General features: G+C 30.4%; 1 protein-coding gene across 1 annotated transcript in view; it reads right to left on the reverse strand.

Moving 5' to 3' along the window:
• Positions 1 to 3,571: 3,571 nt before the first annotated feature.
• Positions 3,572 to 13,295, reverse strand: part of LOC148273284 (uncharacterized) — a gene marked incomplete at its 3' end in the record, with an annotated part of 75,914 nt that continues 66,190 nt past the window's right edge. The window contains exon 2 of the mRNA XM_088238924.1: positions 3,572 to 4,497. Within this exon, the coding sequence (XP_088095050.1) occupies positions 3,572 to 4,213 (642 nt within the window). The remainder of the gene's footprint in view (positions 4,498 to 13,295) is intronic.

A 13,295-nucleotide genomic window follows, 5' to 3' on the forward strand; every position in this document is an offset into this window, starting at 1 on the left:
TATTACTATGGTGTAGTTTTATATACGAAAACAATCCATTAAACCCAAATTAAAATTTAATCATAAGTTTCTTTTAAGTATTATGTAAAAAAACACGTGTTAACCAAGCTAATAAATAAAATGACCCGTACTGATACGGCATATTTATGAAAATGTTTACTTATGTATTTTCTAAAATTGCATAGCGTACTTTAAAGTTCTCATTACTTTAAGAGGTATTCTCAGAAATAAATAAATCAAAACAATATACAAAATAATAATAATAATGTATACATGTCAAGAAATGGAGTGCAGATAAGTTATTTGAAAATACATGGCAATATGTAATTAATAATTAATAGGTATTTTATAATTCAATTCGGTAATTTATTGAAAGTAAAAATAAATACAAAATAATTTAATAAAATAATAATAGTAACACATCTAAAAGGCAAAATATGTCATTTAGTAAACAGAATAATTAACAATAGTTAAAATTTGTATTCACAGTCATCACTATTAAGTTTATTCAAAGATTATATACATATATGAGTAAACACTTTAATAATCCAAAAGCCCTTATTTCATTATATTATACATTTGTCAGAAGCCATTTGGAATACGCCTCTCAGATATGGAATCCCCAGTATGCCATATATATAAGTAGAATAGAAAATATTCAAAACAAATTTATAAAGTACCTTAAATACAAAACCGGTATTTCTTATGTATCTACTCTCACTGTCTCCACCTTCCATGGAATCATTTCTCTACAATACCGCAGAGTGTGTGCGGACCAACTACTGCTTTACAAAATTGTGACAGGAATGGTTGACTGTACAGAGCTGCTTGGTTTAATAACAATACATGTGCCAGCCAGGATTTGTAGACGGTACCACCTGTTTCATGTACCAACAAGTAAAACATCGTATGTCAAAAATGCTTTTTTTCGTAGGACTTTTTCAATGTACAATACAAAATTTAAAAATATAGATTATACAAACATCACTCTGTCAGATTTAAAATTTAAACTAAAAATGTACTATGTAACTTAGTAGACATTATAATAATAAATATGTACATCTCCCCCCCCCCCCCCCTCCTTATCCTATCTTCAAGCATTTTTGTCCTTATCCCGCCCAATTTACAGTAACTTAATGTTCTTAAAATTAATATTTTAAAAAATCTTTGATTATTGAGTACTTGAAAATAACATTTTTATATGTATAAATTGTATGTATTTATTTGATATGTAATATATATATTCTTTACTAACTTTGTATACTATGTGGAAATCTGTTATTGGTTCTGAGTTTATACACTATATCTGTTTGTTTACTAAAAATATGTATGTAGAACTGTTGATTTCCCTAATAAAATAAAAATAAAATAAATAAATAAAATAAAAATATACGTATATGAATAATAATGAAGGCAGCATCGATATTATGTGTATATAAGATGTATAACATCTTTGAATAAAGTTAATAGTGATGTTAATAATTTGTAAATATGTATTTTAAATATTGTAATCAAAACATAAAATTATTTAATGATCTGTTTATTAAATGATGTATTGTAGGTACCATATAAATGTATAAATATTATTATTTAATTGAACAAGTTTATTTTTACTATCAAAATTGATTGGGAAATTTAAATTATTGATTTATTTATTATAAATGAAATCATAGTCTTTTCAATAAACACAAGGTAGAAGAAAACTATTTAAAAAGTAAAACTAATAACAGATTTCATATAAACTTATTATAAGTACAGAAAGAGAGCGGAAAAAAAATTATATTAAAAAAAAATATTATAAAAATTTGGAAATTGCTACAAAGGGAGAATACATGGTATGGTTCTAACTTTAGTTTCCTCCCCCTCTCTCATTTATATTTATTCAACCATATTCTGAGTATGTCTAAATGCTTGCAAACTGGCTAGATTTCCTCCTTAGGGAGTTATTTAAATTCAAATTTGTTGCAACAAAGAGTTAAGACATTCTTGAGGAGGGAATATGGAATAAATATTGGTTCAACCAGATGAATAGAACTGACATGATAAAGGTTTCATCTATTTTACTACACAAAAGTCAACAGATATAAGAGTCGAGGAAATGTGGACGTTTAAACATAGGCACAATGGTGAATGATACACAGGGTATAAAGTGGCCACTGAAACCAGCCAATGATAGGTCATAAACCCTGTCAAATGCCTAGATTTGTAAATTCCCTTCACAAAAATGTTTCCTCTCTAACACTAAAAATTCACTACCAGAAATCATTCACTATAAACAGGTAGTCGATGTATGTAAAAGTAAAAGTTAAAAGTTATAAAATTAATAAAGAAATAAATTTTAGATACATTATTTTAACTGTGCCACAACATGTATTATTAAAAAGCTTATCCGCCTTGTATTTCTTGATATGTATAAATTTTGTATTGTATTCTGTATATTGATTGTGTTGTAATATTTATGAATGTAATGGGTAATGTAGGTATTAAATTTTTCGAAAAAACTTACTAGACAATGCTTTCTAGATATTTTTTTTTATTTTTTTAAAACCTTTATTAGCATAAATAAACAATTAAACAATTCATTTAGTCAAACAATGGAACACTTAAGGTTGAACTTGCCAAAAAAGAGTCTGGCTCTTGTGTTTGGCAAGTTTACAAAATAACAATAAAAAGAAACAAAAAAAGCAAAACAAAATAATAAAATAAAATAAAAAAATAAACAATTTTAAAAATTGAGAAAATATAACACTAAAAAATAATTAAATAAAATAAAAACACTTAATAAAAATATATCTTAAAAATGTTTATGATGAATTTATATATAAAATAAGCGATCTACTAATATTTTTTTAGCTGGTTGTTTCTTCCGAAAAAAAAGTCTGCAAAAATATTGAGTTCATTTTATTTCATTACTTAAATAATGATAACGTCTTTATAGATATTGAAGATATTTAATTAAATTGTAATGATTGCGATTCAATCTACATTGGAAAAACTAAAAGAAACTTTAATATTAGAGTAAAAGAACACTTAAGATGCTTAAATAATAAAAAAAATCTGAATTCGCAAATCATCTGATAGAAAATAATCATAACTTCAATAAAGACACTTAAAAGTACTTCATGTTGAAAATAAAATATTAAAATTAGACAACTTAGAAATCTAAGAAATTAAAAAAGCGATTCATAATAAGAGAACAATAAATAATACCCTAATAAACAATATTTCTTTTAGTCCTTTCCTGTCTTACTTTGAAAAAAATGATATTAGATTACCACCCGTATAAGAGAAAAAAAAAGAAAAAAAACACTTGATTTATTGGGTCCACGTGTAGTATTTAGTGAACATGGTAAAAATAATATAAAAAGGAATCAATTCATTAGTTACGTAAACCTTGACAAAGAAGCTTGTTTGCTTTGAAACCGGTCGCCGAAAAATAAAAATTGGTGGTTAAAAAAAAAGTTGTTTTATTTATTTTATTATGAAGATATTTCAATTAGATTTATGTATAACTCGTTATTTTTCTTACCTCTCTTAAATACACAATTAATGAATACTGGTTAAATCTTACCGTTATAGGAAGCATCAGCTCGTGCGTTTCATTTCCTCTCCAGAGCCTCGACTCTGCAGGCAGCAAAGGAATATCACAATCTAATGCTTGGAGTCTCTCATCCAATCTAGTCGGAGCTCTTGCAGGGTACCCATGCTCAGCTGGACTGATTTCTGTTGTACTGGGCGTTTCAGTATTAACCTTTGCAGTGGTCGTAAGACTTTCTTTGGGCTTAATAACGTCAACTGATTTCCTTACAGTTGTTGTAAACGTTATAGGAACTTGAGTAACCTCCGGTGTAGCTTTGAAAACTTGCGTTGACGCTTCTTGGGTTTTAGCGGCTGTAACTATTGCCACTTTTTTGGTTACAACTTCCACGGGTGTAGTTATTCTCGGTTTTTTGGCAACAACTGCTATTGTTGATCCAAGTTTGACCACGTGTTTTTCTGTTGATGTCGCGTCAACTTTTTCAGGAGTCGCTGGTATTGTTGTCTTCCTCAGCGGTCTGACAGATGAAATTTCAGGAACGGACGTTGCTGTGGATAAGACGTCACGTTTAGTTACATTTTGAACTGTGTTCGTTACATCGATAGATGGTACAGTCGAAGCGTTCGACAAAAACGCGAGCACGGACAAAATCACTATTTTATCAACGAACCCCATTGTCACAAGTTAGATAAGACCCCGCACACAATTCACATTCGCGTAGTTTCGTTAAACTTGTCGATCGAGTTTTCACATGTGTGTATCTTCAGCGTTTTTTGCCATCGGTCCGAGATAAATAATTATCCTTTGTTTAAAAAAGAAAGGAGGATTCTTCTTCCAAGTATTGTTTGAAAAGAAAGATCAAAGAAAACTCTCAAAAGCAAAGACTCCGCACTCCATCCTTCTCTGAACTCTGAATCCTTTATTAAGAAAGCACGTGGAATGGGCTGAATTCACACCATCTGGAAAAAAAGATAAATCTTTGTTCATTATTTATACTTTTTTTATCTACAGTCGGGAGACTTACCTAATTGCGCATTATAAAAAAACCCTTCAACGATTTCAAATATGCAATGCAAAAAAATAAGAAGCGCTAATTGTATTATTTCGTTGTATCTTATTTCATTGAATACATTACATAACAATTACATAACATAAATGATTAATAAATTTAATCATTACGTTGTGGTGACTTTATTTATTATTCATGTTTTTTGTTGATATTTCTTCATAAAATGAAGACCTGTAATAAAATAGGGCTTAAATACCAAAAAATAAAAAATGACGTTGAGTATGAGGAAATGTTCTATATGCCTACGCCAATAACACAATTTAGAACTTATGTACCAGAAAAAAATATTTTATATCAATCTGAAGTCATGTATATGGGATGGAGCCTAAGTACAATACCCAGTAACGCATATAAGGGCCTACGTGATTAATCGCAGCGCTAAGCATTTCATACAAAATGGCTGGACGCGAGACTTGTGATCCGGATACGCCTTTTACAACAAAGCGGAAAAGAAGTGGTTTTAATAAGTTAAGTGAAAATAAAAAGTTAAAAGCCGAAGGGAAACAATATTGTTCTACTAAAAATGTGATTGTACCAGCAATAAGTCCTCCGAATACTTCGGTAAGCCGATTTGTTTTTAAAAATCTGTTTTGACAAATTTTTGATAAGTTTTAACTAGCGTTCAGAATCTAGGGCTGTGCAAACGATGTCTGAGGTGCACAGGGGTCAAAACACGTAGCCTGGGAGGAGAAATCGAGTGAACACGATCACCAAATAGTGAGTGATATTTTCTGCCATTTTTTAAATGAAGAACCGGCTGTCAAAAATTTTATGTTTGTATGGGGAATTCCAAATAATTGTCGGCGAATTTCGTTTTCGAATTGCACGGCGTCTGATATTTCAATTATTTTAGTATGGAAAAATATCGGCTTAAAATACAATCTTTGAGTGAATTACTAAAATTTTAAGAATAGCGGAGTATTTTATGTTGATTTGCATGATACTTTGTCTTATTTATTCTGAGATTTTAAAAGGATTTTTCTATATTTATAGCTGTAATAAGTGCTAAATTGACCCCGTTATACCAAATTTTATAAATTTTATTCAAACGTTTTAACTTAAATTCATGTATAATTAAGTATGTATTTCATATATAATTTAGAAAATTAATAGCTTTATAGATTAATTTACAAGAAACATTGGGCATTTTCCTAATTACTCCTGCGAGATTATCAGATAGGTGGGTGAATATTTATTTTTTGGCAAGAAAGCGATAAAATACGGCTTTTCGAAATGTCAAAAGTGAAATACATATTCACCCAGGTAAATAATTTGTAGTATTGCATTTAGGGTTATTTTTGACAGTCCTCCGTAAAGTTGACTTTTTTTTCAGTTCACTTGCAAGTGCCAGAATGACTGTAAAAGTCTTCTTTATGATCAAAAACTGCAGTTGCATAAATAATTTTACAAAGCAGGTAACTGGTTGAAGCAAAGTGCATATTTAATGGGATTATACCATATTTCAAACATTAAAAGACGGAGAAATGGGAAATACAAAAACCCATCAGAAAGTAAAAGGCAGTGTACTGTTTATTACACTGTCCCTAATGACAATGGTCAAGTAGTCAATGTCTGTCGTGCCACTTTTATTGATATATTTGGAGTAAGTATTAAGGTATTCGAGTCCTACTAATAGAGAAAAAAACGCGGAGAGACTACCCTCACCGAAAAAGGGGTAATGAGAAAAAATATCGAAAATTCGATCTTGAAGACGAAAACCAAGTCATCGGGCATGTTAAATTGTTTCCACGACAAGAAATCCACTATTCACGAGCTAAGACAAGTAATAAATTAATTAAATTTAAAAATAAATAAATTAATTGGCGATATAAAAACCTATAAACTACGCCAATTAGATTACCAAAGCCGGATCACGGACGAAAAAAAAGATTTACTCAACATGATCGAGTATGCCTTCTGAAGAACACAAAAATCTTTTCCAGTAGAGAGTTATGATAGATATATTTTTCCATTGATTAATAATTATTATTTTTAATTCACATACCTACATTATAAATTATGTATTTTTTTGTTCAAAATTATTAGTTTTACGCATCCTTGAATTAAAAATCAGACATTTTAATGGATGTTGGTGATAGGCCCTATTTTATGTTTTTACGTTAGGCACTTAGGCCTGACTAATGAAATAGCAGTTAGTCTTAGGGCCTTCTCAATTACTTTGTTATTTTATACCCTTTTAAAATAATATTTTACTATATAATTTTCACCAAACTTATTTCTTACACATTTGTACACATTTTAAAGAATTAAAAAATATATGCTGTATACCAAAAAAACTGAGTATATCTTTAAACCCTTGTAACTTTTTTTCACTTTTCTGGTGCTTAGGCCCAATTTTATTACAGGTCTTCAAATAATTAATAAAACTTCTTGGTTTAGTTTTACTTTTTTATTATTTCTTAGTAATAAAAGTTATTTTTCGTACTCTGTTGTATTTTGCCATGTGTTTTTTTTCCACCTTTTAAATATTAAATGTCTAATCCCAATTTCGGTCCAAAAACTCCCAAAAATAAACTGTTTGGCAAGCTAGTTGTAAATATTCATGTTTTTTTGTCCTCTGTTGAAATACTTATTTGATCTTATTATCTCTAAAATATGTTGATAATAGTATTAAAGCTGTAAACGCTGTAAACAATTCACCAGTCTTGAAGATGCCTACTTAGGCGAAAGCGCTCGTCGGTCAAAATAATAAAAAAAGTAAAACTAAACCAAGTTTCATTAACAATTTCATTTATAATTTTATCAAAATCAGTGACTTTATTTATTTTATTTGAAAGAGTTATGCACTAATCCCCGTATTCAAAGACACAATTTAAGGTGAAGAAAGTACGAGTACATTATCCATACTATCCTCATCTTCAAGTTATTCTCTACAAATGAGACTAGAATCTACTTTCCTCGGCTTGAATTTTGTCCGTGAATACGGACATAGGTAACAATGGTTGAACGTACAGAAGTCTCATTAAAACAATTCATTTCAAGATCTTAAATATGTTTTTCCTTTATACAAATACGCTAAAAATAAACTATGTAAACACCACATTCCATTTCTTTGTTGCCTTCTTGATTTTAATAAATCTTCCATTATCAAATGTTTATGAAATATTATACTTGATGTACATTTATACTTCACAAGAATAATTGAAGTCACACAAAGTAATACAAATACCTGTATATTGATAAGCATGAAGCATTGTCAGTCTCATAATTAGTTTTAATCAAAGCAACATGTTTTCTATTGATTCCAAAGATACTTGAGAGAAAGCTTTTGAGATTAAATTTCTTGATTTGAAACAAGTAGAGAAAAAATGACGAAATAAATATATGTAAAAAAATTGACTTTTCAAAATTATTTATAAAGAAATAAAAAATATTGAAGAAAATTAACAAAGAAGAAATTAAAAAATAATTTAACTTTCATACAAACAAAGAAAATAAAATAAAAAACATTTTAAGTACGTGAGCGCTATTCTTTTTCATATTCAAAGCATATTATAAATATTTATTATTTTATTTATTTATTTATTTAAACGCCTTTTAGGCTTTTACATGTTTTTACATACATATAAACAAATAAAGACAGACATGTATTTTACAAAGAAGTAGCAAAAAATATATGAATGATTTTTTCAAAATAAAGTAAAAATATCAAAAATATCATCTTTACATTTTAGTATAAAAGTGGAAAGAACAGAAATGCATTTTTAAATATGAAGACAGAAATGCATTTTACACAAAGAAAGGGGGAAAAAATAAAAATGAATTAAGAAGAGAAAGAAAAAGAAAAAGAAAATAAAAAATCATTACGTATTAGTAGAAAATATATGAGGATACATAATAATACATACATATATTGCAGTGGAGAACAGGAGTACATTTTTTCGTATAAGTTGTTTTAAAATAATCTTAAAATTAGAAGAAGTTAGAAAAATACTTATTTAGAATACATATATAAGTCAATAAACGGTAAACAATTAAATTTATATTGTATTATTTAGGTATTACAATTTGAAGATAGTAAATTGATACACTGCCTTTAAAAATTCAATAGTGTTATATTAAATATATCAACGTCATTTGCGCATTCATTTGCAAATGTATGAATTCTCCTTATTGGCGAGTGTTCACTGTAGTTTGTTGTAGATTATAGGTGGGTAATGCCATTTTTCACCCTCTTCGCGATCAAATGACCAGCCATTTGTCTACCATGCAAGAGGTCTTGGGTTTGATTCCAGACATGGTTGAAACGAAAAAAATATTTAAAATCATTTTTTACATCAGAATATTTCATAGTCCCCGGACTGGCACGTGGAGCATAAGATTGGTGTTTCATGCACCATTAGGTGCAGAAAGGAAATGATGATGATGATGAAAGCATTTTTTATTTGTGATTTTGTCTGTTCACTATTTTGTGTACTGTTAATATATTTTCCTCAAATTTGACTACTTCCTGGAAAATGACAGTTTTTTGGAATTGTTTTTTTTATATCAGGAAATAGTTCGTTTGGAAAAATCACTAATTTCAAACCACAAAATTTAGCCAATTGGCCAAAAAAATATGCTTTAACTTGTTTTGGGTCTCCAAATCTAAAAAACTCGGTTTTCCATATTTTATAAATTTTCAACTCTGGAAGAGAACCCCTGTAAATGTCGTTTTGGCATATTTGTACCTACGTAGGTATGTAATAGACGTTTTATAAAAGTGATGGTGTGTCCGTAGAGTAATTTAGCGTGCTTCTAGTATCCAGTAACCGGGTAGTTGAGCACGTTTCCATCATACTTGCATCAGATAAAACTACCCATGATTCTCCAATACTGTGCTCTGACGTTTTAAGCCTCCCCACATAACCGCCACCTGCACCCGCGCAAAGGTCTGCATTAAAGAGGTTGTCTTAGAAATGGTCAGGGGGTGAGTCATTCTCACCCATCGTACGTCTATCGCCTTTTTTTCGTCAACGAAACGTTTTTGATTAACATTCCATGTTTAAATAACGTTTAGTCTGTCTCGTGATATAGTGGAAAGCGGTTTTGACTGCCATGCAAGAAGTCTCAGTTCGAATCGCCGTAAGGTGTAAATGTAATAGTTGATTTGAAAATGTATTTTTTCACTACAATACTTATGAAATTAATATTTTGGTGACTTGTATGAAAAGCGTAGGGAGAGTTAAGTAATTTTTCATATTCATTATTACAATATGAATTGATGTTTCTAAATTTATATTAAAAACCATAATGGTTACGGATTTTTGTAGCTAGATAATATAAGTGAATTGAACAGACTTTGCTAATGTACGCGTAATTTGAATTTGAGTCAAAAAAAAGTTTGACAATATCCGACATAAGCCCTCCGTATAATTTGCTTTTTGTGAAAGGAGCAATGTAAGCAATAGTGTTGAATTTAATTGAAAGCTCAGATTGTGAAACCGAAATTTTAAAAATGCCACACTGTTTTAGACCAAACATTTTTTTAGTATTGGCCAAATCAATAAAAAAAAAACATAAGTCTTTAAAACGGTTTTTGGGTGTTTGAATGGAGCGCTTCAGTCGCAACACTTTTTTGTCCCTGGATTGGCACATTTTGTCCTCACGCAATGAGCAAAATACACTGCTTTTGCAGTACCAGTACAGCGCCATATGCTCTAGCAGATAAGAAAGTGGGGATGATTAACTAATCGAGTCGATTTGTAATTTAGTAAAAGTATAAGGTATAAAGTTCGAACGACGCAGTACCACAACTTGTTTGGAATATTTGAGTAAATCGTAGGAACGCAAATATTTTTTCGATTATAAAAAAGTCACGTTATTGAATTATTAATCATATTTATTCATTTCTAGACATAGGTGTGGAGTGTTAGACACTGGGGGAATCTGAAAACAAAAAATCTAAGCTTTCGAGATGTGGTGTTGGCGGCGAGTGCTGCGGATTCCGTGGACGGCCAGACGTTCGAATGCATCTATTCTCCAGGAACTGGACATAAGAGAAAGACTGATATCCATGTGCGAGAAAAGAATCCTGCAGTTCTTTGTGCATATTTCCAGGGGAGACTCTGATAGTTTGGAGAAAACTTTTCTCCTGGGAAGTGTCGAAGGGACAAGGTCGCGTGGACGTCAACCGACAAGATGGAGCGGCACAGTCACTGAGCTATCAGAATCATCACTAACGAATGCCTATAGAAGAGCATAAGACCGTTCCGGATGGAGGGAGACTGTCCACAGACGAGCCATGCCTGGATTCAGGCGTAATCACCATCCTCAGACATAAGGCACGGATTGAAGAGAGACATATTTACAGAAATATTATAGCTTTTTAGACTGTGCCCGTGTAAAACCATGAATATTACCAGAATGATCAGACCTTTAACGAATATTAGGATCTGAATACAGTTGTTAAAAAAAAAAAAAATTGTCAGCAAATTCCTCACACATATAACATCAACCTAGATTCTATAATGTTTGTTCGTTTTATATTTATTTTTTATTGCTTATTTATTGTTTTGTTTCTAGTTTCATATAACTACACGTGATTGTCTTTTTCATAATAATGTGAGTTCAAAATGGACTATAACATATAAAAATAAATAAAATAATCAAATTATTTGGCGTCTTTTTATATTTCCTATTACGGCCAATTTTTTTAAGCAGATGTTTTATGGTAAATTCCATCATCCCGTTAACACCCTATCATTTTTATGAAATTACCTCACATGAGTACCTGGCGGGGACCGAACTCCTTCGAGTGCTTAGACGTCAAAAACACTCCACTACTCCAATGGAAATTGCTGACGTTTTCTGTCATCCAACCAACCAGGAGAGGGGGACTGGTAAATCAACCAACCAAGAATTCAACCAACGAAATACTAATTGATTTACCAATTTATCCCAACATTATTAAATTAACTCGGGGATCCGAGATCAGTGCTTTAATTTCGCAAGAAATTATTTTTATCTGTTTAACTCATAAGGTATTTTATTATTTGACAGGGAAAAATGTTTTCATGTTACTGGCTTAAAAACATTTCTAAGATTTTAAGATTTTTTTCATTTCAAATTACACAAAGATGGATTACGTAATAAGCTAATGCCTATTTTAACTAAGTCAAATTCAGTTAAAATTAAATAAAGATTTTTAGTCATAAAATATTTATTTATTAAACTAAAAAATTCTAAAATACTACATTGTTATTTAAATATGAACATTGGAGAAAGTGTTTAAATTGACAATGCTTTGAGTATGTCCAAATGTTTGCAGACTGGCTGGATTTCCTTCCTAGGGAGTCACTCAGATCTAAATTCGTTGCAACCGACGGAAAACATTTTTGAGAAGGTATATGGAAGCCTAGACATTTACTGAACTTATGACCTGTCGTTGGTTGATTTAAGTCGCCACTTTACACACAGTATAACATCTTCGATTCTGCCCATATTTAAACATCTATATCCCTTCAATTCTTTCATCTGTTGATGTTTGTGAAATTTAAGAGCTGAAACCATATAATTAAGAAAACCAAAGAATCTAAATTCTAAGGCTAAAACCATTATTTATGCGGGTTAGATTTATGTAATTAAATTATTTCATCTACATACTAGGCATGTTAAGATCCGTACATTATGTTAGGCCGAGACGAGCATTATCGACAAAATCAAGAAAGGAGCTCTGCGCTGGTTTGGATATGTAGAACAAATGGACTGCTAAGAATATTTACAATGCAAATGTTGATGGATGCAGAAATACAGGAAGACCGAGAAAGACATGGCATGACCAAATCCAACATATATTTGAAGATGGACTTGTTAAAAGTCGGAATAATCGGCGCGCATGCATCTGTTGACTTCTAAACTTAGGCAGAATGGTGAATGTTGCACAGTGTACAAATTGACAAGATAAACCAGCCCACGACTGGTCATAAGACTTGTAAATACCTAGACTTCCATATCTCTCAACAAATTTAGTATTTAAATCATGTATGGGCTAAATTCTTTATGTTACTGCATAAGTAGATATTTAGTTTACAATCTTCCAATTATCATAGCAAAAAAAGAGTTGTATAAACTCACAACCAATTAAATGTTGATTAAGAATCGATAAATAACTCAAAAACTACCAAATGCGTGTTGCGGCGGGTTAAACTCTCACACTGTACAATATTTGAGTTTTTCCAAATGTTCGTAGACAAAAGACTGGATCCTGTAAATGTCTAGACTTCCATATTACTTTATTTAATGTATTCTCCATCCCTGTTGTAATTTTTTAATCTCACACTGTAGTTTATTTATTCTTTATAGCTAATAAAAATATAATAAAAACTAAAAATACGTATTTGGTTTTTTTTCTTCTTTTATTTATAATTTTTACCAGTGCTCGGGTTTCGTCGTGACAGACATCTTCAATCACGACGTCGACATCGTCCAAATTGACCGACCGACATCATCGAAACTTAAATTCATACAATTGTTATTACTTTGTACTTAAAATATTTTGATTTAAACTCTTTTCTTCCCATAATTATATAAAATCATGATTTAGAACCCCTGCTTGCACTTGTATATAACAAAGAAATTTGTTTAGGCTGCTACCAGTCTGACGATTTTGCGACGAATCCCGGTCACTGGTAAAAATTATAAATAAAAGTGGAATAAAAGTATCTACGTATTTTTATTAATTTAATT

This window comes from Micrasema longulum, unplaced genomic scaffold (assembly GCF_059751315.1).
Source record: "Micrasema longulum isolate JH-2025_06_02 unplaced genomic scaffold, ASM5975131v1 h1tg002006l, whole genome shotgun sequence".
Lineage (NCBI taxonomy): Eukaryota > Metazoa > Arthropoda > Insecta > Trichoptera > Brachycentridae > Micrasema > Micrasema longulum.